Genomic DNA, 27,210 nt, shown 5'->3' on the forward strand with positions numbered 1-27,210 from the left:
GATGCTAAAATTAACATTAAGTAATATTGACACAGCCAGACTGCCATTTTTCTGAAATAATATCAACATTCAGTTGTTGGGTTGCCTGGAATTAACTTTTTTTTCTTTGAGATTTCCCATCCTGAGTCTGAACTAACAGTGGTCTGTTGAACAGGACAGGCGTGAATGTGAAAGTTCATGACTGAAACAAGCAGCACATGGATTAATTCTCTTATGAAAACCAGCGGATTGCCCCTTTAAACATGCTGACATGCACGGTTTAATTAAGTTCATGTTTATTTTGAACTAAGCTAAAGTAGCTATACTTTCTCTTCATCTCTATATTCCACCTTAATGAAAACATTAGCCCTTAATTCTTCTTTTGAAAATTGTATAGTTGGATTGATTATTCAAAACAGTCATGGCACAGATGTAAAAAAAATTTAAAAAGTATTGCAACATAGATTTTCCCAGCCCTTGAAATACATAATAGTAGTAACAAATATTACATTTTCTTAATCCCTCCTCCTCTTCCTCCTCCCATCTACAAGCATCCAGTCCCGGGCCGTCTTAAATCTGTTCCGCGAAGGCGGAGGCTTCACTTAATTAAACATTTGTGTAATTACTCTGAAAATAATAGTCAAACACTGTTCTGGATTTAGTGATCCTTGGGGGGGCGGCTGGCCACACGCACCAACCTGAAGGTCTATTTAACAGTTTAATTAAGGTCTTTAGTGTGAATGCAAGGCTTTAACAGTAGCTTGTGTGGAATAAATCAGCACCTCCTTCAGTTTACTCCTTAAATCTGTTTTAACACTTCATTCAGTCACTTTTTATTTATCCCTTTCCTTTCCTTTCCTTTCCTTTCCTTTCCTTTCCTTTCCTTTCCTTTCCTTTCCTTTCCTTTCCTTTCCTTTCCTTTCCTCTCTCAGGTAGCAGATTACTTTGCTCAGCAGCTCGCCTCTATGCTGATCGGGTTATCAGCTATTATTATTTACAACCACGGCTTACAGGGGAGCAGGATTATGCATGAAGGGAGAGGGCGTGTAAATGTGCTGGTGGCCAGGGAACTCCCGTTCACATTACCATAAATCCCTCTTGAATCTCTCTTTCTCATGCTCATCATCAGTAATTATCACTCCTGAAAATCTCCCTCCTCTTTCGCTTTTCTTTCCTGCGATTAGTACCCCTCCCTCCCTCTCTCTCTCTCTCTCTCTCTCTCTCTCTCTCTCTCTCTCTCTCTCTCTCTCTCTCTCTCTCTCTCTCTCTCCGCGGCCTCCAATCATCAATCTCTCCTCGCCCAACATGCAGGACTCCCCTCGCTCCCCACAATGCATAAACATTAGGCGGAAACAATTACCTCTCCTGGCATATTGTACCAAGAAAGTTTGATATGAAAAATGATTGCTTTTCGTGTTTAATGAAAACAACGAATGGAAGCGCGGCAAACAAGGACTCCTGAAAGAGAGGAGAAACATTCAATGTGCGTTCTGTCAGTGACTTGCTTCACCTGGAGAGTCCACTGAATAAACACCGAGGGGAATGAGATCCGAGTAAAAGCCAACACAGGAATCTTTCAGTTTCTGACACTGCAGGACAGTCGTCACTTTCATTAGTCACTTTTCTCTGAACAAAACAGTCACGTGATGTGATACATGGAATTAAGTCACAAAATAAAAATAAAAAAATAAATTAAAAAAATCAACAAATTAAAAAGGTATGACCTCTTATTTAATTATATTGATATTAACCAGGTGTTGAACTTATTCATTGCAACACAGGATTTAAAGAGGGAAGTAAAATCATTCAGCACTGCAACTACAACAATTAGGGACATTTAGACTAAGTGGGCCCACCTCAACAAAACACCTAATCCTACAATTCCCAACATCCCATTCAGCCTTGAATTGTAGGCTCTACTTTACCCAACAACATGGGGTGGTTTGTTGTTTTTTTCATTGAGAAATTCTTGCATTTGAAACCTGAAAATAACTAAGAGAGCTTGCAGGGTGGAGTTAGTGGAAACTTGTTCAGCAATCCATTTGCCTTCGCATTCATAATGTTGAGTCGTTCTCAATGTTTATTTAGGTTGATATTGTGGGGGTAAACTCGGAATAGCGTCAAAGAAACCGGAGCTTCATTTTCAAGATGGCGAGTTTTAACTTTGCTGCTCTGTGTGAATGCAGAATAGATACTGATTTTACTGTGATTTTTAACTTGTATTATGATAATATGCGTGTGCATGCCGGTTTATTTTATTAACATTTTTTTAAAGAACAGGGTTAGTTGTCTGCACGTTCTAATTATTAATCCAAGAGTGGATTTAATGGTGGCGCCAATAAGACTCAAAATCTTTTTCAAACTATTTTTTTGTCTAAGTATTTCATATCAGAATTTAACTGGTCACATATAAGAGGATTCCCACCTCGTCAATGCCACAGTTTCACCGGTGCCTTGGGGAAGGTTGTGTTGGAGGACGGCCTCTTTTTAATGGCTCTTTCTTTCACTGTAATGATTAGATGGTGTTTTTTTTTTTTTTTTTTAAATGTGGAAATCAACTCTGGATATAATCTTGCATATTGACATGTTTACGTGCATTAATATGAAGTGTCCCTTTTATGCATAAAGAAATCTGAATCTAAATGTGCACAACAACATAAGGTTAAAGCAATGATTTGACGAAAGAAAGAAAGTCCTATTTTGTAGTGAAATCATCAGTCTTGAAAAAAAATAAAAAAAGCTGATCCACCCTATTCTCCGTTAGATTGGATAGTATACTTCAAATTTAGTGACCACGCCATTTGAGGATAAGAGTTTATAGAGAGAATGTGTTGAGAGCAATGTTGGCTCTAATCTGTTAAGAATGTTTTGTTTTCAAATTCGCTATAAATTGCACAATATGAACGCAATAACCAAATAAAATCCATCATTATTAGAGAGTAATAGCAGGCTGAGATACTGTGTGGACCCTCAGGGTTTGTGCAATGCATGGGTGGTCACAGTAAAAACAAACAAAAAAAAAGAAAATGCTATTGCAGTGCAATCACATGCTCCACACGCAGGGCTCCATCACTACCTCATCTTACTGATGATATCCTCATCATCTCCCAGAACCACACACACACGCACACATTTGCCACAGTGCCGGTGTGTACAGTATATGTGCATTCGTGAGTGTTAATGCATGCCATTTTATTAAGTGTGTTAAGTCGTGAGATCGTTTTCTGCGGTCGTTGCTCGCGGACATCGAGAGAGCGTGTGTGCACTCGCCTCTTGTACGTGTGTGCAAATGTCAGTGTGTGTAAATGAGCGTGCGTGCATGTGCGTGCGTGCGCGTGCGTGCTGTTAGGTGGTGTGCCGAGGGAGCTGTTGGCCCCTCGTTTAAGGGTTGAAAGATTCCGATCAGACCCGGACTCCATTAACAGAGCCAGAGAGAAGGGTCGGGGGCAGGGGAGGGGGGGTGTGGGGTGTGGGGGTTCTTGTGCCGCAGAGTGGAAAATTGAGTCCATGTCACAAACTAATCAAGTCGAGCCAAAGGTGAATGGGGAAAAGAAGAGAAAACACACACACACGTGCGCAAACACACACAGACACACACACACACGAACAAACTTGTGCACACACATACACACAAACAGAGCCCGGCGAGTATTCAGGCCATCTCCTGAAGTTGCTGATGCACACAGGAGATGTGGACTGGGCAGATGGCTCCAGAACTAAAGGCTGCAGGGTCTCTGTGACAGCCTCGCATCGCCACGGCTCGGTGTGGAGCGAACATCAGGGCTTCTACAGAGGAGTAAAAACACAAGCCATCCATGGAGGACGTGCCGCAGAGGAGCCGATTTACCGCTTGCACCCGTTGTGGTAAAACCAGGAAGACTTTTGCTGGGATATTTGGTTGACTGGATGGACTCGCCTCGGCTCGGGAGGCACACAGGACCTCCTTCCAGCTTCAGAAACACGCCATGGTGTCATGCTATACAACGTTAGGCCGCTGTTCACCTGTTTGTGGAGTTATTGCTTTTAAATCCCAGGCTCTGCTGATCGCAGAGGTCGTTAAATAAGAAGGTTGGAGGGCTGGTGTGCATGTGGAGGGGGTGGGGTGGGGGTCCTGCAAAGGTAAAAGAGGGCTTCCTGTTCCTTCCACTCCACCTGGACCTGTTCCTTTACTCCAGGTTTACTCCAGTGCATCGTAGGGGGTGGAGGTCAGTATTACAGGCAGCAGGTGGGGGTAGCCCTAACAACCTTGTTCAGGTGTCCGCTGGTGCCCATCGCCCTGTGTCACCCCCCTCTTCTTTCCTCTCCTCCTCCCATGAGTTTGTGAGCGCTAGGAGGAGGAGGTTTTGGTTTTGGATTGAGGGTCCTTCTTGCCGTTCTGGTGCACAGGCGAGTCACTGGAGGTCTTAGGTGTTTTTCTGGGCGGGCTCTGTTCAGCGACGTCATGTAGGGAGGGCTCCCTGTACATGGCCACTGTGGTGAGAGAAGGCAAAATAGGAGTTACCAGGAGACACGCCATGTTTGACTGATGTGTACTTCGCTTACAATATCATTATTTAACTTAACCTAATTTGAAAACCCAATGACAGACAGACGACTTCTACAGATTCCAATTCACATTGAGAAATTCTTTGACACAATGACAACTCTCACTTCGGACACACAGATTGAAATACAGACAGACAACTCTCCATACGTATTGACAAATAGTTTTGTCACAAAAACATCCCTGTACTTTTTTATAGTAATTGCAATGAGCTCTGGTTTTTATACTATATCATTCAGAAGCAATATTTAGTATGTTCATGCAAATTCTGCAGCATTTTGACAGAAGTCAAACCTATTTCTTGGGGTTTGATAGAGATCGGGTGTTTTTATTTTAATTAGTTATGATGATTGTTTACTTTGGAACGCTGTTTTCTTTTTACACGATCTAATTTTGAAAAATGTTGGACGAACTTTGGAAAGCAGGTGGGATGATTAAAAAAGAAAAGAAAAAAAAAATCAAAGCTGTACCCACAATATAAAAGAAGAACTTATCGATCTGGAAAGTGTTTCATCGGGGGTGGCGTGCACAGTATGGATCTTTACTACCTTCGATGAGTTTGGGCAGAAAGTGAGCGGCTCCCTTGGTCTTCTTCACACGGTTTCCCTTCATGACTTGGCCGTCCCTGTTGATGCCGATGTACCAGGCCCGCCCCGACTGGGTCTGTCTGTACAGGATGGACGAGTAGGTGACGTAGTAGTTCTCAAACACACTCTCCTTAAACTTGCACTCAGGTGTGAAGTGTTCCTGAAAGACACGCACACATATAGAGAGAGGCATCAGGTCAGAGCAGAAGAATAACACATCTGGAGAGTCTGCCATCTTTTATCGCTTCCATTATTTATATATTTACTCTTCAATTCCACCGGCTCAGCTGGAAATGGGAGAAAATGGGCTCCACATTTCATCGTGACAGGGTTACGGGAGCATCTGCGGCTGCACGCACGCACGCACGCACGCACGCACGCACGCACGCACGCACGCACGCACGCACGCACGCACGCACGCACGCACGAACGCACACACACACACACACACACCAACAACTGAGTTCGACATGCCTGCCCACGACATGGATGAAGTGGCCGGTGAGCCGGGAAGCCATAACTCAGCCGGTTTCAGTTTACCTGTAACAAACAACAATCAACCAGATCCTTCACCTCCACTCCACGGTTTAATGACCCCGGCTGTTGGCCTTCAGCTGCGCGCGCAAACACACAGACACAAACACACACGCACACATACTCACAGACACACATGAGCCCAGATGATACGTCAACAGCGGGACATCCTACACCGCCTACCCACCTACTATCTCTCTCTTTCTCGTTACAGCTCTCACATATTCCTTTTCTATCTCATATTCCGCCTCTCCTTCTCCACTTCATTCCCTCCATCCCTTCGTCATTTGGTAACCTTGTCGAGGAACAAACCAATTTGCAGGATTGATTTGGAGCCTTGATGTGACTGGTGAGCAGAAAAGGCCTGAATAAGGAGTTTGTTCTCTCCCTCTCTTTCTCTCTCTCTCTATCCTCTTCTTTCTCCACGTCTTCTCTCTCTCCTCTCCGCTTGTTTGCCGCTGCAGGCGCGGAGTCTTAACGCCTGCCCATATCCATTGTACCACGCATAAACAACCTAATTACATTGACTGTATCGCCCATTCTTTAATTACACATCCATTCACTCAGGCAGCCATTAATTTCCTCGCCCACCCATTACCTTAGCTCTATTAGTGCAGAGTGAAATCCAAAGGTCTGGAGTGTCTCGGAAGCTGTAATCAGATTGCTATCATTAACTGTGTTTGCATCGCAGCGTGACTTGTCTCATTGTGTTGTTGCTGTCTGTGTGTGTGTGTGTGTGTTTATGTGTGTGTAGTTGGAACTTTGAAAAGATTCCAGTCTGCTTTGTAAAGCCTGATCACTCCACCTGCAGACAGACTGGCTCAAGTTCATTAATTGATTATTTATGTGAATTAAACTGCATCGGGCCGTATGAGTAATGTGTAGTGTCTAGTGTGTGTGTGTGTGTGTGTCTAAATGACTCCAACCTTGTGTGACACTTTGATTGGCTACCATGCAACTGAGAGTGAAATGCAGGTACGAAAGAGTGGAAATATGGTGTTTCCTGTGTCTCACCATCTCACCCTGGCCACGTGTTGAATCAGAATCACTTTATTAACCCCCTGGGGGAAATTCTTTGACATAGCTCCACACAGAATGAAACGTATAGCTTAAGCAAATTTAAACAAGTAATTTTAAGTTAACTGCCCATATACGTATACAGAGTTAGGCTCAGCAGTGATGGTGTAGTGGAGCAAATGATCTTAGCAAGCAACACAACACACACTATTTACAAGGAGGAGATATATAGAGTCTTATTGCCACAGGAATGAAGGAAAAGTCTTGATGCAAGACACAGAGAAGGTCTTCCTTCCATTGGTATGTGAGTGTACGTAATTGTGAAATGGGTTAATTGTGAAAGGTCATATGAAGACTGCTGAAGCCTTAAGATGTGTGCCATAAGTACAGTCAATTTGTGTAAAATTACAGATTAAAAAGGTTGGAGAGTGAAAAAGTAAATCGATATCCTCAATTAATGTAGCTCAGTATGAGCGGATGATTCATCTATCCTTCTATACAGCCTTATTCAACTGCAGGGCGCTGGAGCCCGGATACACCCTGACCAGGTCACCTACTGTATAACAGGGCAAATACAGAGAGAAGTCTACAGAAGTATTGAGTCTTCACACAACAATGTGCCATTCTATGGAGCCCATCTTCCCCTGTGGTCCCCGAACAAGTGTGTGGACATTTGACGAACATCCAAAATGTTATGCCTTTGTATTAAAACTGTGTATGAATGTGTCAAACTTGGCAAAAGATAAGATGCCAGTCATGCATGAACTACCTTAGTGCATTAGTTGTCTGTTATGGAGTGTTTTTACAGTTTAGTGGAACTACTAGAGCCACTTTTAAGTCACGTTGTTAGTGTATGAAGAATATCTGATTTTCCTTTCATGGAAGTGCTATTAGTTTAGCTTCAAACGACATTTTAAAACCATTTTTTCCCCACTTATAATAGGCAAAAATTGAAAAATATGCATGTAAAACAAAGTTGGGGGGAGTATTTTCTATATTTAATTCCATTTATACAACTTCATATTTCTCTTTACTGTCTTCTGACAGCATGCGTGGGTCTGCAGGATCATGTGTGCGTGCAAAGCACATATGGAGCTTCTGATACATCCCATTACGCTGCAGAAAGGTGTCTTCTTAATGACATTTCAGCCCCATCAAGATGTCAGGTCCACTCAGACGGTTGATGGCTCAGACTGACGGTTAAGGGCAGGCCGCTTCCTCATCTGTCATCTTAGCAAAGAGTGTGCAGAGCTGACAGATATAAACACGGGAAGTTATGGATGGGAAGAATCTCACTTTAAATCTAAATAGTGTATATAAAAAGCCAACAAGACGCCAAAACATAAAATCCTGTACTATTTGCTGCAAATTGTAAAACGCACCTTTAATATTTCATGTGATCTGACTCTGTGTACTTATTAGCATAGTGCTACGTGAACCGAATCCTCACAGCAGAATATGAAAGCCTTGCAGTTTGCATGCAGAACTTCATGCAACTGTAAATGTTTAAAATGAGTCAATTTGACCCATTAAGTGGCTTAAATCTCCAAAACTGTTTCGCGGCCATAGATTTTCAAATGTGCAATGCATAAATTATTGCACATTGAATCGAATTGTTTTGTGAGTGAACATGTAATAATCATTTCAAATGAAAGTCTTTGGCCCTGGCCTGGAGCCAAACGCATGTACTCAATCACCAGCAGGCACTCAGGGTGCCATCAGCAATGCTATTTTATAGGATAACAAACTATTAAGCAGTCATTTATGGAGGCGCATTATTCACACAGCAGACACACAGGGGACAGATGCACATCTGTCTGCACAGCTTACTCCGAATAGACTTCAGGCTCAATTTCTGACTGATAATTTAATTTTTATTTTTAATCCAAAGTTAAAGAAAAGGGGCCCTCACACCTCTTCACCCAGAACGCCAAATGATCCTCGTTCTAATAAAAACACTGAAAGGTATTCGTCACAGGAGTCCAATAAAACCTCATCTCCTCTCACGTGGAAGACAAACCCTCAGAATTTAAAATCACTGATGCAGTTCTTTTAGCTCTCAGCAGGGGCTGCTCCAAACACACTGGCAGACAGGAACTTCCTCTACCTGCTGCTGTTGCTGTCTGCTCGCATGCTCAGCTCTCCCCAAAGGACCTCCTGAAAACAGCCACAAAGCCACAAAACAGAGAGTAGGAAACAGCCACAAATAGTTAGTTTTTTTCTTAAAATAAAGCTGAAATCTGCTAAAACTTCCCGTCATGTCACATTATACCACTTCTGCATGTAGAAGCCCAACAGACTACAACAATGCAACGTGTTGTAACTATTATATACTTTACAACTCCAGGCAATATTGATAAACTTAACATATTCATTGCTGTTTATGGCAAAAGACAATGAAAAAACATCACAGATACACAAGTTCTGCTGGGTCAAGATCAAGAGCGTATCTTAGATTTTGAAGTTTCATTTTAGGATAAATAATCCCATCTTGTGGCTTTTTAACTTGTCTGTGTTTATTTTACTTTTAAAATCTCAGCTTTTCAAATTTCTCTTTTGACAAATTTTGATTTGTGATATCAATAAAGTCCACCTTTTTAAAAAATCACAAATTAAATCCTAAGCTCGTGGTTTTCAGCTGTGGGAGGAAACAAGAGTAAAAAAAACCACAAAATCAAGAAAACATGCATGCACAGGGAGACCATGCAAACTCCACACAGCAAAATCCACAAGCGTGAATTTAAACCTGGGAATACCTTGCTGCGAGGAGAGATTACTAAGCACAACACCACTGTAAGGAACAGATAATTGTGAGAATACGAATGACTTTAGAACAACGTTGTGACAGTTTGGTGAAATTAAGGGGAAACATGGCCGAGTCAACAGCTTGTAAAACAACATTATTCAGTTTTTTTTTAATGGAGAGATTTTTTTATATGTACATTTTGATGTCAGACATAAAACTATCAGCATTTAACTTTTGAATTTTCCCAAATTTTCTGCAAAATACGGTAAAACATGCACTTGTTTCCTGTGAAATGGTATATAATTTGTCACCACAGTCTAAATATATGAACAATAAACATGTATTTTTGACATTTTATGTGGATTCAGTGAAATCGATATAAAGTAATTACATTCTGATGTGAAACTAGTTTTTATTTAAGCCAAGCTTAGGAGGGTACGCTGTGGTTTACAGTGCATCTGCAGTAAATGAATGAAAGTCAATGTGAGGTTCCCCGAAGTGATGAAAACACAAGTGTATGTGTGTTCTGGTGTGTGTGTGTCTGTGTGTCTGTGTGTGTTTGTGTGTGTGTGTGTGTACAGCCACTCATGCGTATCTGCTGTTGTGACAGGGAGACATGACGGATCCCTCTTACATCAGTGGGAGGCCACCCGGTGCCAGATGACACACACACACACACACACACACACACACACACACACACACACACACACACACACACACACACACACACACACACACACACACACACACACACACACACACACACACAATATGAACAGTGACGGATGGACCAGGTCCCTCCCTCATCATTCACTCTTACAGACAGAGGAGAGAAAAAGAGAGGGATACACAGAGAGAGAGAGAGAAGAGAGAGAGAGGTGGGGAATAAAACAGAGAAGGTGAATGAATAAGAAACAGAACAAAAACAATAAAGGTGAAATGAGGAAGATGAGTAAAGCAGGATTCACCCCCCCCCCCCCCCCCCCCCCCCCCCCCCCAGTAATGAAGCACAGCCTCATATTATTTCCATCTGTTGACACTGAAAGACATTTTTCAGCCCGGTTTGCAATGAGCCTCCCGAGCACTCAGCTGGAGGATTGATCCCATGTAAGGCCTCTGCGAAAAGTCAATAGGCATCGGGGCAGAAAAAAAGTGGGATTAGGCTTTGATTGGACGCAGGACGCAGCGACGCAACCGAGCATGAAGAACTTAAAACGACTTACAAGCTGCAATCGGACAGGCACAGGTTAATCCGCAGGCTTTAAGTCATAGACACTTATCGACCGCGTCCCAGAGGACAAACGTATTTCACACCATCAATAGGACACATGCATGAGCAGACGTGTGTGTGTGTGTGTGTATGTCTGTTCCTGTGTGTGTGTGTGTACGTCTGTTCCTGTGTGTGTTTGTGCGTGTGTGTGTGTGTGTGTGTGTGTTCCCAAAGCCTGACTTGTACTGTACATGACTGGGGAAATCCATTCATTTATTTTTTACAGCTTTGGCTGAACGATGTTTATGGTTTCATGTGTCAGCAGGAACAACTGATCGATAGAGGCTTTCCTGTGTTGAACCTGGGCCGCGAAGTGTCAGGCCGATACGGGGAAGTCCCAGATGGGGACAAAAGTGGAAGGATGTCAATGCTTTTCAAAATACAGTCATTCTGAACTGTCAAGTCTCCCAACATTCAGAACGCCCTCAACAAACAATGCAAATTTAATGTCTCTTCAACAGATTAGATTTTAAAACATGGTATGGAAGGAGACACATGAACAAGTTGTAAGACTGGTACTTAATGGGGCTGTGACATTAATCAGGTTCACGTCAGTCTGGGCGTAATTACAAATATTCAACACGCAATACATTGCTGTCCGGTCAAAGGAAAATGACGCATGTCTTAAAGCAGATTCATATCAATTGCAATTTCTGAGCCAAATGTTTGGCATTGTGCCAAAACTGTCATCTGTTGTGTGTCTGCCGGTCTGCAAAGCCAAACACACTTTACCCACAATCCCACTAGCTGCTACCAGTCTGACTCAAAACTCGAGTCTGTTTGCGACTAAAAGACAATTTAAGGTTTGCTGGAGCCAAAGTTGCAACGCAAGTTGTTTATCCTTTTCTTTCGCCAAGTATGAAGTCATCAGATTTATGGACTGCACTTTCCCGCACATTTCCATCTTGGAGGAATGAAACGATGCCGGGAGACATTTGTCTCTTGTTACTCACACGTTGCAAGGTGTTTACTCTCGCGCAGGGTTTCTCGTGGTCTTGTTGAAAGAATCAAAAAGCCATTTCAATTACAAACAAGCCACTCAACCAATTTTGGTGAGTTTCAATTTTATTCAGCGTCACACTGAAACGCACCGATTCAAAGAAAGCACTCAACTTGAAACTTGCATGTGACTCATGCTGTGACGACAGCATTGATGCTGAGAATGAGTTACACCGTGTCAAAGGTCACGTTTGACATTCCGACGCTTGCCAACGGCTCGTCTTGTCGGCTTGAATCTTCCGCCTCCGTCTCTCCGTCTCATCCCTCCGTCTCTTTTCACTTTACAATCCATTAAAACTGAAAGTGTCGTAAAAAAAATATCCTGCGTTGGGGGGGACAAAAAACTTTAAAGGGATGACTGGGTTGTAAAGTATATTGATTGTGAATTGGGGAGTTGTTTTCTTTCATCTGCGCGCTTTAGTGGGTGTTTCTGCTTTGTTGTACAACTGTCTGATAAATGACTGCTTAATAAAGCTGTGATGTAAAATTTTAATCACGACAAAGAAGCCGTGGGACCCGCTGGATTTCTGGCCGAGGACGAACCTGACAGAGAAATGAAACGGGGTAATTCCGTCCCCGTTCGGTGAGCGATGAATATTCACCCGCGGATGCGGCCCCCGTCAGGAGGATAAGAATCAGCAGCAAAAGCACAAGCAGCAAGGTTAGCCTCACAAAGGCTTGTTTACCAGCAAAGCTGATTATTATCCGAGCAAATGAGCAGAAAAACAACTTTAATTGAGGACAAACAGCTGAGGAAGCATCACAGGAGCGCTGCAAAACAATCCTCTAAAGATAGGAGTAATTATCACTTATTAATTTATGCATGGACAACACGCAGCCCTGCCGGCACTCCTCTTTTCATCAGTGCCATTTCTTCAAATCATGTATACAAACCATCACTCAGCATTCAGGGAGTTAGTCCTAACAGGACAAATTGCTGGTGCTGGTACTCTCAGGCGGACAAACTAGCTGGATCAAGTTTAAAAAAAATAATAAATAATAAATATTGAAATCTACAAGAGTTAAGTCGAAAACAACCTTTGACATTCAAAGCAACTTTGTCAAAAGCCTTTGTAGCAGCAGCGGCAACAACAAGTAGTCTGTTGACTTCGGCTTTTTAAAGCAACATTTTTCTGCTCCACTTGTACTGGCGGGGATTTTTGCTCACACAAAAAGACGCTGCACTCTGGGGAACAAAAAAAAGTGGACGTGTCATTTTTACTGTAGTCCTGAGTCTGCTCTATTACTGTAAGACAACAAACCAAATATAAGATGGACTGTAAATATAGTGATATATCAGCTTTTGCAATATTGCAAAAGACTGACTGAATTGCAATAAATTGCGTATTTCCATGTAGAAGTATTCATATTTTGCCAAACTACTTAGCCAATCAGACACTAGTCCTACTGCTTTAGATCAATCAATCAACAATACATCATATCTGGTACAAACAAGCTATAAGCACAGAAATCTAAGAGCAATGACTAAAAACAACAAAGTCAACAACCTGCTCTGCGTATTGTAAAGCTGCTGATGGGAACCGCAGCTAAGAAAATAAAAGCAACAGCACTAAACTGCTACTTTTACATACTTTAAAGTAACCAGCAGAGGGAGTTACCACTTCCTACTCACATGTACAATCATGAACTGTGACCATTCAAGTTCACACAACGTGGCGGCCTGTCTGCTATTCTTTCCAGCTTGTGATTGGAACTGAGTAAAGTGACAGTAATAAAGTAATTCAGATGCCTACTGGGCATCATTCAAAGTATTGGGTTGTTTGGAAGTAGGACAACAATTGCATTGACACTCACATTTAAACAGAAGTACGTTATAAGATGTCTCTCAGCTTTATTGTGAAGACTTATGTAAGATTTGCCATAACAGCACAATTCTCCTCCCTCACTGCTGATTTGATTGGACACAGAGGCCCTAAACTGTAGCTGTTGACTTTTTAAAGGTCTCTTTTCTGTCTTTTTTCTGGCTGAACTCCACTTTCTGGCCTCTCGTTGCTTTTGAGAACCCTCCTGAGTGTCTGAGCCGCTGTCTGACAGAGAGGAGAAAGAAGTTTTTATCACTTCAGGCGGAGAAAGGGACAGTGTATGTGTGTGTGTGTGTGTGGGGGGGGGGGGGGGGAGTCGTCAGTGTGCCAACATTCTGGCATTTACAGGGGCACCATGAGGAGTGCTGGAGCTCGACCAGGCCTGATGGGCTACACACACACACACACACACACTCGCTCTCACACTACACAAACACACATGTAAACACACGATGGTGTCTGACTGCACAAAAGGATGAATAAATAAGCTGCTCGCATGAATTGCAAACACACAGTGCCGACAAATGATAAAAACACACACACACACATGCAGTGTAATGAGAACAGCTGGAGAGAGTGCAGGCGGGTGCACAAGAGGGGGATGAAGCAGGGAGGGATGGAGTGAGCGAGGGAGGGAGGGATGTCCTCTCCTCTCACCTTGACTGCCAGACCCTCGCTGTGCGTTTGGGGATTTTCCAAAGGGAACAAGAGGTAACCTGTCTTACGTCCACAGCGTCTTTTTCCTCCCTCCTTCTATGCTACTCGATTATCTTTCTCTCTCTCTCTCTCTCTCTCTCTCTCTCTCTCTCTCTCTCTCTCTCTCTCTCTCTCTCTCTCTCTCTCTCTGTTTCTCACTTCTTCTCCTCCTTCCTCCATCTCTTTCCTCAAGGCCACATGTGTCGGGAAGCAGTGTGCCTGTGTGACGGGGGTGACGAGGTGGCGAGCTAACGAGGTTGATCAGAGTGCAAATAGGGGAGATGAGAATGGCACGAAGAGAGAGAGAGAGAGAGAGAGAGAGAGAGAGAGAGAGAGAGAGAAAGAAGGAAGGAAAGGAAAGGAAACAAGACTGCTGAGTCAAAGAAAATGAGACAAGCTTTTTCTGATTCGACGGGATTGTGAGGAAGGTCAGCGTGTGCGTGTGTAGGTGTGTGTGTGTGTGTGTGTGTGTGTGTGTGTGTGTGTGTGTGTGTGTGTGTGTGGTTCCCCTCAGGTCAAACAGTAAGAAGACTTAGTTGAGGGAGCTGACTAATTGCCGGTTTGCCACCTGTCAGGTGCATCTGTTTGTGGGTGAAAGGGCGCACAAGTGCACGTTTGTATGTGTCGAGGAGCCGGTGAGGACTTTCGCATATGACGTGCTCACACTGCACACACACTCTATATACTTCTTCTAGCAGATGGGCAAAGGTATTTGAATAAATTTATACATCAAATGACTCAGGTTCACTTCATTAACTGTGATGAGCCAAAAAACGTTTTCAAGACGCTTTTTGCAGGCTACAATACAATACATGCATTCAGCTACTGTGGCTTGGTGTGTTTTTAATGTTGGAGCCAAAATCCTTTGTTCACTCACCCTCATGAGGAAGGGGGGGGGCGAGGAGGGGGGTGAGCCACGTTTCTTTGAGAACAAAGAAACCATGTGCTCAACCCTGGAAAATTCGCCATTGATCACATGACCCCCCCCTGGGGGGGCCCCCGGGTCCCCCCTCCTCTAGCTGCGGCACTGCAGCTCGACGGCAGGGGGACCCAAAATCCCGTCATCACCGGGTCACCGGCCCGGTGACGCGCAAGCCAACCCCGCGTGGATTGGCTGAACCACGGCCAACGCCGCGGGGAGCCCGGAAGACATCATAACGGTATAAATTCAGGCCCGGGAAGAGATCCAGCCTCTTCCAAAACGAAATCGCGTCAACCCAGACGCACCTTTTCGTAAGGAGACAAAGCGCCTCGTGTTAACGCACCTGGACCGGGCCTGAATTTTCTTCACCTCGCTGGACGAGCTCAAGAAAAGCGGGAATTCCCTTTATTTTTGGTTTCCCCTTCTTTTTTTCTTCCTTTTTTTTGTTTGCATCCTCCGGACCCCGAGCGCGCGCTGCAACCGCACGCTCGTCTGCAGACCGACCTGAGCATCGCTTCTTCACTCCCCCCTCATCGCAAGAAGCTGCTGATCGCCCCTCGGATCACACTACGGGTTTCCCCTCCGTAGTCCACGTCAGGTCTCTATTTTCTGGGACGCCAGAGAACCGCCCGCGGCCACAAATCGACGGATTTCACCTGGCCACGGAAGCACGTTTCCCCCTCGTCCAACCAAGTAAGGCTTAGAGTCTGGGCAGGAATTAGAATAACGTGATATTATTATTGCTGTGTGTTTATTGTTGGTACTTGTAACTTTGGGACGCCGATCCCTGTTTCTGAGTACTTTTGTGTCTACGCGTGGACGGCCATCCACGCGAATCATCGCACGCACGCGCGAGCCTCCTCATCCTCAGCTCACGCTTCTGCTCCCAGAGTCCATATCTGCCTGAACAGCCGTTTTTGGACTCTGTACGTGTAAGCTGAGGCGGTCGCGTCAGTGTACACAGTCAGACACCCCCTCCTCTCTCCTCTCTCTCTCTCCTCTTCTCCTCTGTTTCCCTGTTCACTAACCAGCGCACGGTACGGCCGCCGCTGCCTCCAAGCGCCTCCTTTCAGTGCGTCCCTGGGACCGTGTGTAGTTCACTGCGGCTCGGATTTCTCGGCCACAAGGAATCCGGCGCGCTCCCGACGGCTACGGCCCGTGCGGAGCTCAGTGACGTCACGCTATCCCAGGCAGAGCACGCCGAGCGCCTCTGGTGACCGGGTGGGTAATCACATCGATTTCCTCGCCGGGTCGCCGAGCCGTTTGGCGCCCTCTGGTAGTCGCGTGGGTAATTGCAACCGCTCGTACCGCCATCTGGTGGTTGCATTAAGTCATCACAACTGCCCCGCGCGCCGACGCGCACCTAGTGGCCAGATCGGGTGATTACACCGGACCGCCGACGTCTACCTCCCTCTGGTGGACGTTCGTGGTCATTACCCTCTCACCAAGTCACGCCCCTTTCGCTCCACAAACCCGCACACACACACACACACATCGCTCCCCACACTCGAACACACACACACCCACTCACACACATCGCTCCCCCACACTCGAACACACACACACACACACACACACACTCACACACACACACACACACTTTATTAGCTGGCTTTGTTTTGTATTGTGTTGTTTTATGAGATCTTGCTTGATGTTTATTGATTAGATGTGATTCATAGATTGATGATTTAGGAATAGACGTTTGTTAATAAACACTTAATAGTTGAATTGAACGATTCTTGGTGGTTTTTGTGTGCTTTTCAGCGACAACTGCTGGTTGTAACAGTCAGTGCTCGGATTTACAGCCTTCCTTTCCTGCTTCAGTTAAATTGCGATTATCATTTCAATCAGAAATAATAATTTAAACATTTTAATTGAACTTTCTTTTTTAAGACTGATGTTTCGTTTAAGACCCTAACTTCAGCTGGTGCCCCGACTTTGATTAAGTAACGGTAATATTCAATTGATTAATAGTTTGAATGGTTTAAATCAATTTCAATGATTTTAACGCTTTGGGTAATTTAACACACCTAGGAGGCGTTGGCGAATGAATGCAGGTTTTCCACGGGAATAACCCGCATTGCTTTTAAATAATTTTAAGTGTTTCATCGCATTTTCTGTGGTTAATTACCCGCACTATTATTGATTGATCTGTTACCCAGTTAACCTAATCACAACTTGAATTGTCTCTAAGCTATTGTTCATTTATTTTTGTTGCAGATAGATAATTTGTATGCTTTATTAATTAATAAATTAGTCAATTTATTCAATTAATACTCAAGAGTGCTTTTAATCATTTTTAAGTGGTTTTCGTGCATCTCAGCATCCAATTATCCAGTATTATTAATTCATAAAGCGCAAGTTTATCCAATTAATAATCCTAACTGCATTTAATTCAATTTCAATGGTTTAGCTCATTCAAATAACTCATTGTATTTAATTAGTAAACCCCGACTTTACTTAATTAATTCCAACTCCTCCTTGATTACTCCCGATTGTTATTAGATAAATAACCAAACTTGTTTGATTAACAATCCATTCTAAATTACTTGCAGATCACCTTCGGTGGTCCACTCCACCGAAGTAATTCAGCCTCCCCTCAGTTATTGACTTACAAATCGCAGGTTTGTTTCATTGATAACTTGAATCATAGGTTGCTCTCCGTAATTTAATCATCACTCGTAATCAAGTACCGTTGTTCATTGATAGGTCAATAGCCATTTGTGACGCCTTCGCAGCTTGAGCTTTTCCCCGGTTACTCCAGCGAGTCGCCTCCTGTGGGTCCACAGGCGCTTCGGTAGGTCACGCCACTGACCCGCAGTTGTCAACAAAGGAGTGACCCGTCACGCCTGTTGACCGGTCGTGCCACTGGTGGACCGCCTTCGCGATTGGACCCCGTGGAGGTTCCTCCCGTCAGGCGACCCTTTTTAGCTCAAAGCTGTTGGCCGATAACTGACTATTTACTCCAATCAACCTTTATAGCTTTGCATAACTTACACTTGGTACATTACCTTAGTAATCTATTACTCCAGTAATCCATTACTTTGGTGGCCTACCGCTAGTGATCAGTAATTGTCAACCCGTAAATAACAATTTACTTCTGTTTGGCGATTCGTTTATATGTAAATTACCTCTGACAGGGTAGAACCTTCCGGTAGCCTACCACTAGGGTAATTTGCATATTCTGATCACACGCTGACCCCAACATTAACAAATGGTGAATTTGACCCATTATATTCATATTTAAAGTTATCTATGAATACCGAGAGCACCTGCTATAACTTTTCTCTAACAATATTGTAATAACAGCTGAGCTTTGAATATATTCTAACTTTGTTGGTGAACTCTGTATGACTTATATTAGCTGGTATGTTAGGGTATTTTTCTGTATTTGATTTAAATTATGGAAATTCACAACTATTTACAGTATATGCAATTTGGATTATGTGATTTACTTTTAAAATCAATAGTTTCGATGAAGTACGCCCACAATTTAATGATAAAACTAGGACTGATTTGAAAAATCTTATATTTTGTAGACAATCAAGGGAATGGAAAAATTTCAAATTGGCTAAACTTGTTGACTTATTAAGTATTAATGCTATGTAAATTGTTGGAGTTTTCCCATGAAAAGGTAATCTAAATAATCTTGCCGTTATCATGGTTTGAAAACAGAGATGTCTGGAAAGACAACACAGACAGGTTGATGTCCGGGAGCGACAGATCCAAAACAGGAGAAATGAATCAGTAAATCAATGGTGTAAAAACCTGTGAGTAACCTCCTTGAACTAGAAAATCCAACAACTGGCAGTTTTCAAGACAAACAGCCTATTCACATTGTCACATTGTTTTCATACTCTCACTTCACGAGACACTGTTATACAGAAAATATAGATTATGGCCTCTTCAGTCTTGTATTCTATGGACATGAATGGTGCTGTAAAGCATCCAAGGCACTCAATCAGTGTAATCCAACTTCATATTTATTTTGTATTGTCTGTTGACACTTTTATGTCCACTGAAATACAACAATGACACCATGTACAGTGACTCAGACGGCAATAATGGCCGTCTATAACGTGAATGAATGAAGAATTGTGGCAGTAATGGACTATAAATTGCAACTATTGGCCAATAAAGAGCAGGAAACATATGAAAATATTCCAACAGGTTTTTATTGAAGGTGAAAAGAATTCACTCGCGTCAATGATCAGACCTCAGTTGAACGTTCAAAGTGTATGGCGCTGTCCAAGGTGCTGAAATTCAGCAATGATGCTTGTAGAGACTTTTCCTTTTCTTTCTAGTTGCATTTTTAATTTTTTTTCATGAATTTTGGTGATATATCTGAATAATATTCTGTTTTACTCATGTCAGTGTAAGCTATTCTAACTCAATACTTCCAAGTTGGACACTTCATTATGTTCAGTTCATTATGTTGCTGGAATCATACTTAAATCAATGACTTTTGAGGAGGAAATAAAGTGTTTTGGTTGTCCTGACTCCATGCATGCCCCAGTTTTAGCAAGAATCACCAAAACCAATGGGGGAAAGTGTTGGCTTTCAGTTGAAGGAACCAGAGTAATGCCAGCTTTGTTTGGAAAAACAACAACAGTATCAATACAATGAAACACCAAAACAACTTTCAGCTATTATCCCCCCAAAATAATGTATGGTTGGTTTTACAGGCAGTGGAAGGATGGTGGTGGTATCAATTTAAATTATTCAAAAATAATGTGTGACTGAGTTTATTGTAGAATAAGTGCCAACTTGTTAAATCAAGTTATTTTCCCCATTGACTTAGTTTCCTTAATTCTCATGAATAATCACAATTCTGGTCGTGAGGAGAAAATATCTGCCGTCACAATTATTACGGTTGCACGTCAAAAGTAGAGATTCCCATCATTTTCACTTATCAAATAACAAATAAACAACAACATTCTTTTGTTTGCCGAACATCACAGCAAAGTAAAATACTAATAAACACGTGCACTCTTATACAGAAACAGGAGCAGGAACACAATTAGAGTTACTTTAAATGCATCCTAATAAGGTGAGATAGTACCAAGGTGATTTATAAGGCCACTCTAGCATCTTAAGAGTTGAAAAAAATCCAGGAAGAAACCAGTTTGAGGTGCTCAAACAGCAATCATAACAACAGCGAAAAGACTAGAAATTAGTGACTCAGCACTGCCCCCAAATGCACATGTGTGGTACTACAGAATTCTTGAGCATTGTATCTTCAGAAACTCGTATTCGGAATAGAGGGGTCGGTTGGTGGACAAACACATATTTACTGAAATTTTAATAAATGTGATATTTTCCAGCTCATTAGGACACTTCACTATCTGAGATGTTCCCAGTTCATCAATAAACTTTTCACAAGTTAGAAATCAGAACATTTCCTCGTCCCCGCATCCGTCCTGTGACCTACTCTTCATGCCAGTGCTGCGGGAAAACTGAGTGAACTAAATATCTCTTAGAGGCCTCCATCCACACATGCGCTCCCCCTCTCACTCTTCCTCTCAGCCGGTCTCCACAGAGAAAGGAGCCTGCTCGCTGTTACGGAACAAAGCGCAATGATGGATGTGGTAACTCTCCATATCAGCGAGGACCATCCATCCCAATTAACTGCTTCTGTGAGACGTGGCAGCAAAACGGCACAGCACGAAATTTATAAAGAAAGGTCCACTCATAGGAATTAATTTACAGTAAAAAGCTTGTGTACTTGAACCTTTTGCTGTCCTATAAATTGTCGAATACAATGGACCCAGACATTCAGCTCACCTGTGTGTTTATAGATTGAGCGAGCAGAGGGCAGACTTTGAATCAACAATAAGGTCTCAGCTACAGTCGGAGAGCCAAAATGTCGCATTCTATTTAAACTTTTGCATCTCTTGTCCTGTTTTTGAGCTGTTTTTATAAACATGGGTTTTGGTTCAATTCTTGAAATGAGTTCTGGCTTTCAATAATTAAAGTCAACAAGTAGATAATATAGTTCCAAACTTTATAGCTTCCTTTAAAGAGCTGTTTGGGATCATGTGGTTAAAACTGACGACAATAACATTTTAACAAATCATGTTACTAATGTCGCTGTATCTGCAAAACAGTATTGTAATGTCAAGTTAGTCACAAAGTTAAAAATTGCACATTGAATCAGTTTGCCACTCATCATTCATAAAGTTTTCAAGAGTGAATATTCTGTGTATCTTTTATAGAGCTTGTACATAATCAGTTGACGTTGTGGTACTCTCAGCTGAGCCTGTCTAAACGTCTAGTATTTTTTTCTAATAAGAAGCAGACTGAAAAGCAAACACAACAGATGCTGTAGCTTATAATACTCACTGACTATAAAACATATGGTGAAATAATGGAGAAACTATAGTGAGTCAGTATTGTTAATTTAAGTACAAAAGTGGCATTACATCAACTTTAGGTACTGTACAGGTTTTAAATGTCTATCATTCCATCCTCTGTTCCTCTTCATTCAGTCCAGGGTCATGGGACACTTGAGGAAACCTAAAGTGAGAGCAACCCAGAGAAAACCCATGCATGCACAGGGAGAACATGTAAACTCAATACAGACTCGAACCCACATCATTCTTGGTATGTGGTGAAAGTGCTAACCAGTACACAACCGAATGTCTAGTGTGTGATGAAACACACACATACACCGAATATAAAAGAATCTGCACATGCAGGCACAACTAAAACTTAAATAAAATAAGTATATTTCTGCAACAACCCAAAAGCTGATGGACAAATCTCGTTAAATTTTTGCCTTCCTTTTAATTTCACAAAAGAAGCAGTGTTCTAACTTGTGGGCTGACCTACAAAAACACATCTTCCCTGCAGCACTCTAATGCATTAGGTGTGGACGGACTGTAGCTGCGGCACTTTATCCTACCTCTGATCTCTGATGTCCTACATCCTTTGCTTATCATTTGCCTTTGCTTCTCATTCCGCATTCCCTCCACAAGCCTCGCTACCCTCCCTTCACCTCTGTACCGGGTCATGTGGGCCTGTTGGCGTTCCCCCGGTTTCGAGAGCCGCGGAGCATCCCTGAGGGACAGTTTAGAGGAGGCCGCAAAAGGTGCAGAGAACAGTGTGTTTGTGTCCCCTTCTGAAATCACATATGAGGAAAAGAGGCAATGGTTGTGAGTGTGCATGTGCTTGTTTATCCTCCACGCCGATCCACAATGTCACCGGAGCAAAGTTTTACTCTCACTAACTTTGCCCAGTTTTGCTGCGCAGTTTGGCCGGAGCCGGTCGTGGGTATCGGAGTCCGGCCCAATTATGTCTGCCTGCCTCTGTCAGATTGTTTATACCTGGCTGCACATGTGTGTAGCGGGTTGCTGGGGGAAGTCTGTGTGTGTGCACACAATTTTACCCCCCCCCCCCCCCACACACACACACACACACCTTCCCCCCTCCCTCTTTGCCGCCTTCTCCCTACCCGGGAGGCTTTTCCCAAGCGCACGGCTAATAAAGTGGGCCAGGTCCACGGCTGAGCACTATTTTTATCAGAAAAAGCAATTTTCAGGAGGTGCCTACAGGTAAGCGGGTCCCGGTCGCCTCACACAATGGAGCAGTGACAAGGAGTTTCCCCTCGCCATTAACCTCTGCTGAGCTACTCCCACATGCTCCAGTTTTACAGGAGGAACACTGGCCACTGCATAGACCTCCGTACAGCTGCACCCCCAACCCCGCATTCATATCGATACCTTTCATAAATGAATTCTTTTTCATGATTTGCAGCGTTAAAGAGACAGTTGCGGGGAGTCCTTCAGTGCTTGTTCAGTTTGCATGGTTTTTTTGATGTGTCAGAAATATGCAGGGTGATATGAAAAGATGTATCGTGACCAGATGAGACAAGGTGCTGCAGAGGTGAAAGTGACAAGAGAGTGATGAAAAAGGGACGTGAATTGTCGGGGATGTGTGAAGACAGATGGATACATGCAGTCCATCTGGCTCCAGGAAAACTTTCTGCTCATGTATCATTTCACAAAGTTAACTGTTACCGACATTGGTGCAGTGGGAAAACTACACTAGAATTCTGGGCTCAGGGCAGAAAGGTTTGCATGTTCTCCCTGTGTGTGTGCGTGTGTCCTCCACCTGCTGAGTTAATTGCTTATACATTGTGTGCACAGTGTGTGAGTTGGACACTAACCCACCACTTTAGGGCCTCGCCTACGAAAGGTCAGACACGTGGACATGCATAATAACACACATTATGAATGGAATATTGTGCATATGAACTGAATCATATGACCATGGATCAATAGTTTCCAGCTGATTATTCTTATGCAAGTATTTCCTAGTGCACACAAAGTCCTCATCTGAATTTTTCTGTTTGCATATAATGACACTCACAGTATTATTCTTAGTGGATCACCTAGCAGAATGTATGCCAGCCCAAAGCGCAATGTATTTGCATGTATTTGCATGGATCTGCTGTTTAACACACATTATACAGGGCATTAGTAGATCCGGCCTTAAGTTTGATAAAGCTGGTTTGGATGGAAGAACCATATAAGAAAGGCTGGATATATTTTAATATGAATTTGAGTCAGACAGGTATTTTCCATTCTATCTTTTTTTTTTTTCTAAATTATCATAATAGTAGCTTATAAAAGTCTAAAAAGTATTATATAAAGAAAAATTTAAGGAAAAGGAGGCAGAGGTTTTGGGAGGAGGAGGTAGAGGACAAAGGGACAGAGGGGAAAAGGAGAACAGAGCAGCAGAGGACCGAGATAGGACAAGGCCTGCAGATAAGGGACACATCAAAACAGAGATCTGTTCTGAATACACGAGGTTCGCAGGGGTGACAAAACACGACGGAGGAGAAGGGCAGTGCAGATGGTTGAGGAGAGGAAAACGACAAACCGCAAGAGACGCCAACAGACACAAATGACCAGACGAGGAGTGAGACAGACTGACAGGCAAGTAAAAGCTGTACAAGCGAGACAGGGGCAGGGAGGAGGGGGTGGCAGGAGGAGCAGGGGGAAGAAAGATGAGCAGAGCAGCGGCTGTGGCTCCCAGAGGAGACGTTATGTTCGCTCCGAGTCTGGGCCTGTCAGCCCATCCTTCTCCCTCTCTCTTCTCACCAGCCTCCTCCTTCCATCTCTCTGTTATCCTTCCTCTCAGGACAGTGACAACAATCGGCCCTGTTTGTTATTACTGATGCTAAGATCCAGCCTGTCCGGTCAATCAAATTGCCCCGCCGGCCCTCTTCTTCTCAGGGAGCTTGAGGAGCGCCGTCCTTGAATACAAATTCATGTGGGCGTTGCATGTTTACCCTCCAGAAAACTTGCATGTATGGGAATGTCAAAACATGTTTTTCAACTCAGTTCTGAAAAGGGAATGAAAAACAGTAAATGCAATTTATCTTTTTCAAAACCATTAAAAACCACAAAAACGTTACCGAGCATTCCTCACATAGCAAGACAGAGGCCTTATTCACAAATACAATATATATATGACTTCACGCTTTATGCTTATATCCTACTGCCATATAAATAATAATGCATCACAATTTTACATTCCTGTCATTCCTTTTTTCCTTCTTTGAAAACCCAGGGTTTCTGAATTTTTATTTACATAGAATACAAAAAAAATCTCCTAAAGTTACTAAATTAACTAGCTAGCCACTGCCCAATCCAACATCCTGTAATACTGGTGTGTACCACAAGATGGTGCAGTGCAGTCTACATTCAGTTCATGCAGCAGCGTATTCTGATGTGAAAAGTTTGACTCTCGACCGAAACGAGGAACTCGTGCTCTGATGTCCAGTGATTCACCACTGCCACCACCAGCAGAAAAACACACTGCACCTTTAAACATAAAGTCTCTCAGTTTGACTCAGCTTCTTTCCTTTGTATTTTTATGTTAATGCAGAAAAAGCCATGCCTTGCAGTGACTCACTCCTCCATCCTCCGTCTCACCTCTATTATCATCTTGTTTTATCCTCCCGATACCAGAAGCTCACGTAAGGACGAAAGGACATTTTCTCCATCATTTAGCCTGTCACTCCCACTCCCCTTGTTTGTCTTGTGCACACCAACTCCCCAGTCAACATTTCAAGTCAGAACTAGTGTGTCATTTCTCTTTATAGCAGATTACTTCTTGGTAACATATAACAATTCGTCTCTGCTTTCTCCCGACTGCTAAAAGGAGCCTGGGAAGTGTTGTTTGGGTGTCTTTAAATATCTCCTAAGGCTGCCTATTTCTTCTCTGAAGCAGGTAAATAGATGCCTGAGATAGACAAATTTCTCCCCCGGTGAAGTCGGCGCTGTTTATTTTTCTACCGCCGAGCTGCTTTCGTGGCCAGTGTGTAAATGTGTCTGTTTGTCGGAGGAGCTCTGGTTAAATGAAGCTGGAGAGAAGTTGGAGGGATTTGTTGTGTGACATGTTATCATTTATTCATAATGTGTATTTGCGAGAGAAACACGAGCATCAATTCAACTAATATACAGCAAGTACTGCGAGAATAACTTTCATATCATCCTTATTATCATCCCACTGCAAGTTTAGGGTATTGTTGCAAACTTTGGTTGACAGTCCTTGCTGTGTGTTTCTTAAAGCACACAGACACGGTTCGGATCATGATTAAAAGGTGAATCTTTAGTAATACCCATCAGAATTTTCTACTATGGCGTTATAATAAATTGTAGCTATGGATTGCTTCATAAGGTTACCACAAAGTTTTTTATGTGAGCTATTGTCTAATGAGAATTAGAAAATCCATTCGATCTCAAGGCTTCTTGGTGGATGTTAATCTAATAGGTTGCTTGATGCTTCAAAACAGTTCATTTACCTAATTAATCCAGCGGATCGACCTTATTGATCCCCTCTCAATTTGCCAAAACTTCACAATGAAGACAAAGAAAATTGTAAGAAATATGTCTTATTCTGTTTTCCTTGGACCAAACATCTGATATCTGGTGCTCCTAAAATGAGTTCTGGACTTAAGGGGGAATCTACCTTCCAAGACAAGTTTTGCTGTTTCGAGAGTAACAGCCAATCAATCATAGTTTAATGTCTCATATAGGAGGTGCTAATATGAAGGCCGATTAAAGCTGTTCAAATAGCCTGTTGCTCCTGACAACATCTTTGGTGAACGTATTTGTTTTCATTTTGTTGTGCACATATGGAGTCACTGTACTCTTCAATCTGAGAAATGGAAACGCAACACTAATGCACGGGACCGCATCTCAAGCAATTAGGCCAAATGAATACTGATGGCCTGACTTGGATTTTTCTCGCATGAACACAACAAATTATAAGTGATTGGATATAGAGGCATCATTTAGTTCAACCCGTTTCAGTTTAAACAAGTTTATCTATGTGTGTTAGTTCTTTGGTTGATTCCAGTTTTCGTTTTTGCTAATTTTCACCCCGGGAAAGTCTTCATGCACCTTCGTCAATAGAAAGATATCCTGCCATAAGGAACCAGTGCATCAGTCACCAAGTTTTCGTTGACTGATCTCTCTTTGGAAAGGCAAACCCACCAAGAACATATGCGCGGCAACAGCAAAATAAATGGGAATTTAATGTCAGCCCTTAGTTATCTAGCTCGCATGGGGTTAGGAAAAGTTTCAGCGCTTGCCCCGAGAGAGCTGGCAATCAATCAGAGACGTGCTGACACCATCAATCAATGAGAAAACGTCACGCATCCCCTTGAGAACGACATCATACTGAGTGCTAGCGTTGGAGCGGGATGAAACAAGCACAACTGAACCTAAGGGATATGTAAATTCGTATTTATTATTCCTTTAATGAAGGGGTTATGGAGCCATAATGAGAAACTCAGATTAAAAACGACATTTCTACATGCAAACCCTTATAAAATACAAACAAAAACAACAAAACAAAACAGACACACACTGTCCTACTGTGCAAGAAAACAAATCTATAACTCTGTAGCTCACACTGACCCTTGGTCTGCCCTGTAGAGCAGAGAGGGAAAGAAATTTCCTCCGTGGGCATCATCAACCTTGACCAAAAATTGCTTATGGGACTCTGTCATCCCAAAGTCATGTATTTTCTTCCATCCTTTGCTTTCATGAATTCCCGTTCATCGGCTACTTTCTCA

General features: G+C 42.9%; 1 protein-coding gene across 1 annotated transcript in view; it reads right to left on the reverse strand.

The window, feature by feature from the left end:
• Positions 1-2,522: 2,522 nt before the first annotated feature.
• fgf11a (fibroblast growth factor 11a) overlaps positions 2,523-27,210 on the reverse strand; it is a 94,043-nt gene continuing 69,355 nt past the window's right edge. Inside the window, exons 4-5 of the mRNA XM_080486206.1 lie at positions 5,071-5,269; positions 2,523-4,449 (exon numbers count right to left, since the gene is read on the reverse strand). Coding sequence (XP_080342332.1) covers positions 4,307-4,449; positions 5,071-5,269 — 342 coding nt within the window. The 3' untranslated portion in view covers positions 2,523-4,306. The remainder of the gene's footprint in view (positions 4,450-5,070; positions 5,270-27,210) is intronic.

This window comes from Lipophrys pholis, assembly GCF_963383615.2.
Source record: "Lipophrys pholis genome assembly, chromosome: 18".
NCBI lineage: Eukaryota > Metazoa > Chordata > Actinopteri > Blenniiformes > Blenniidae > Lipophrys > Lipophrys pholis.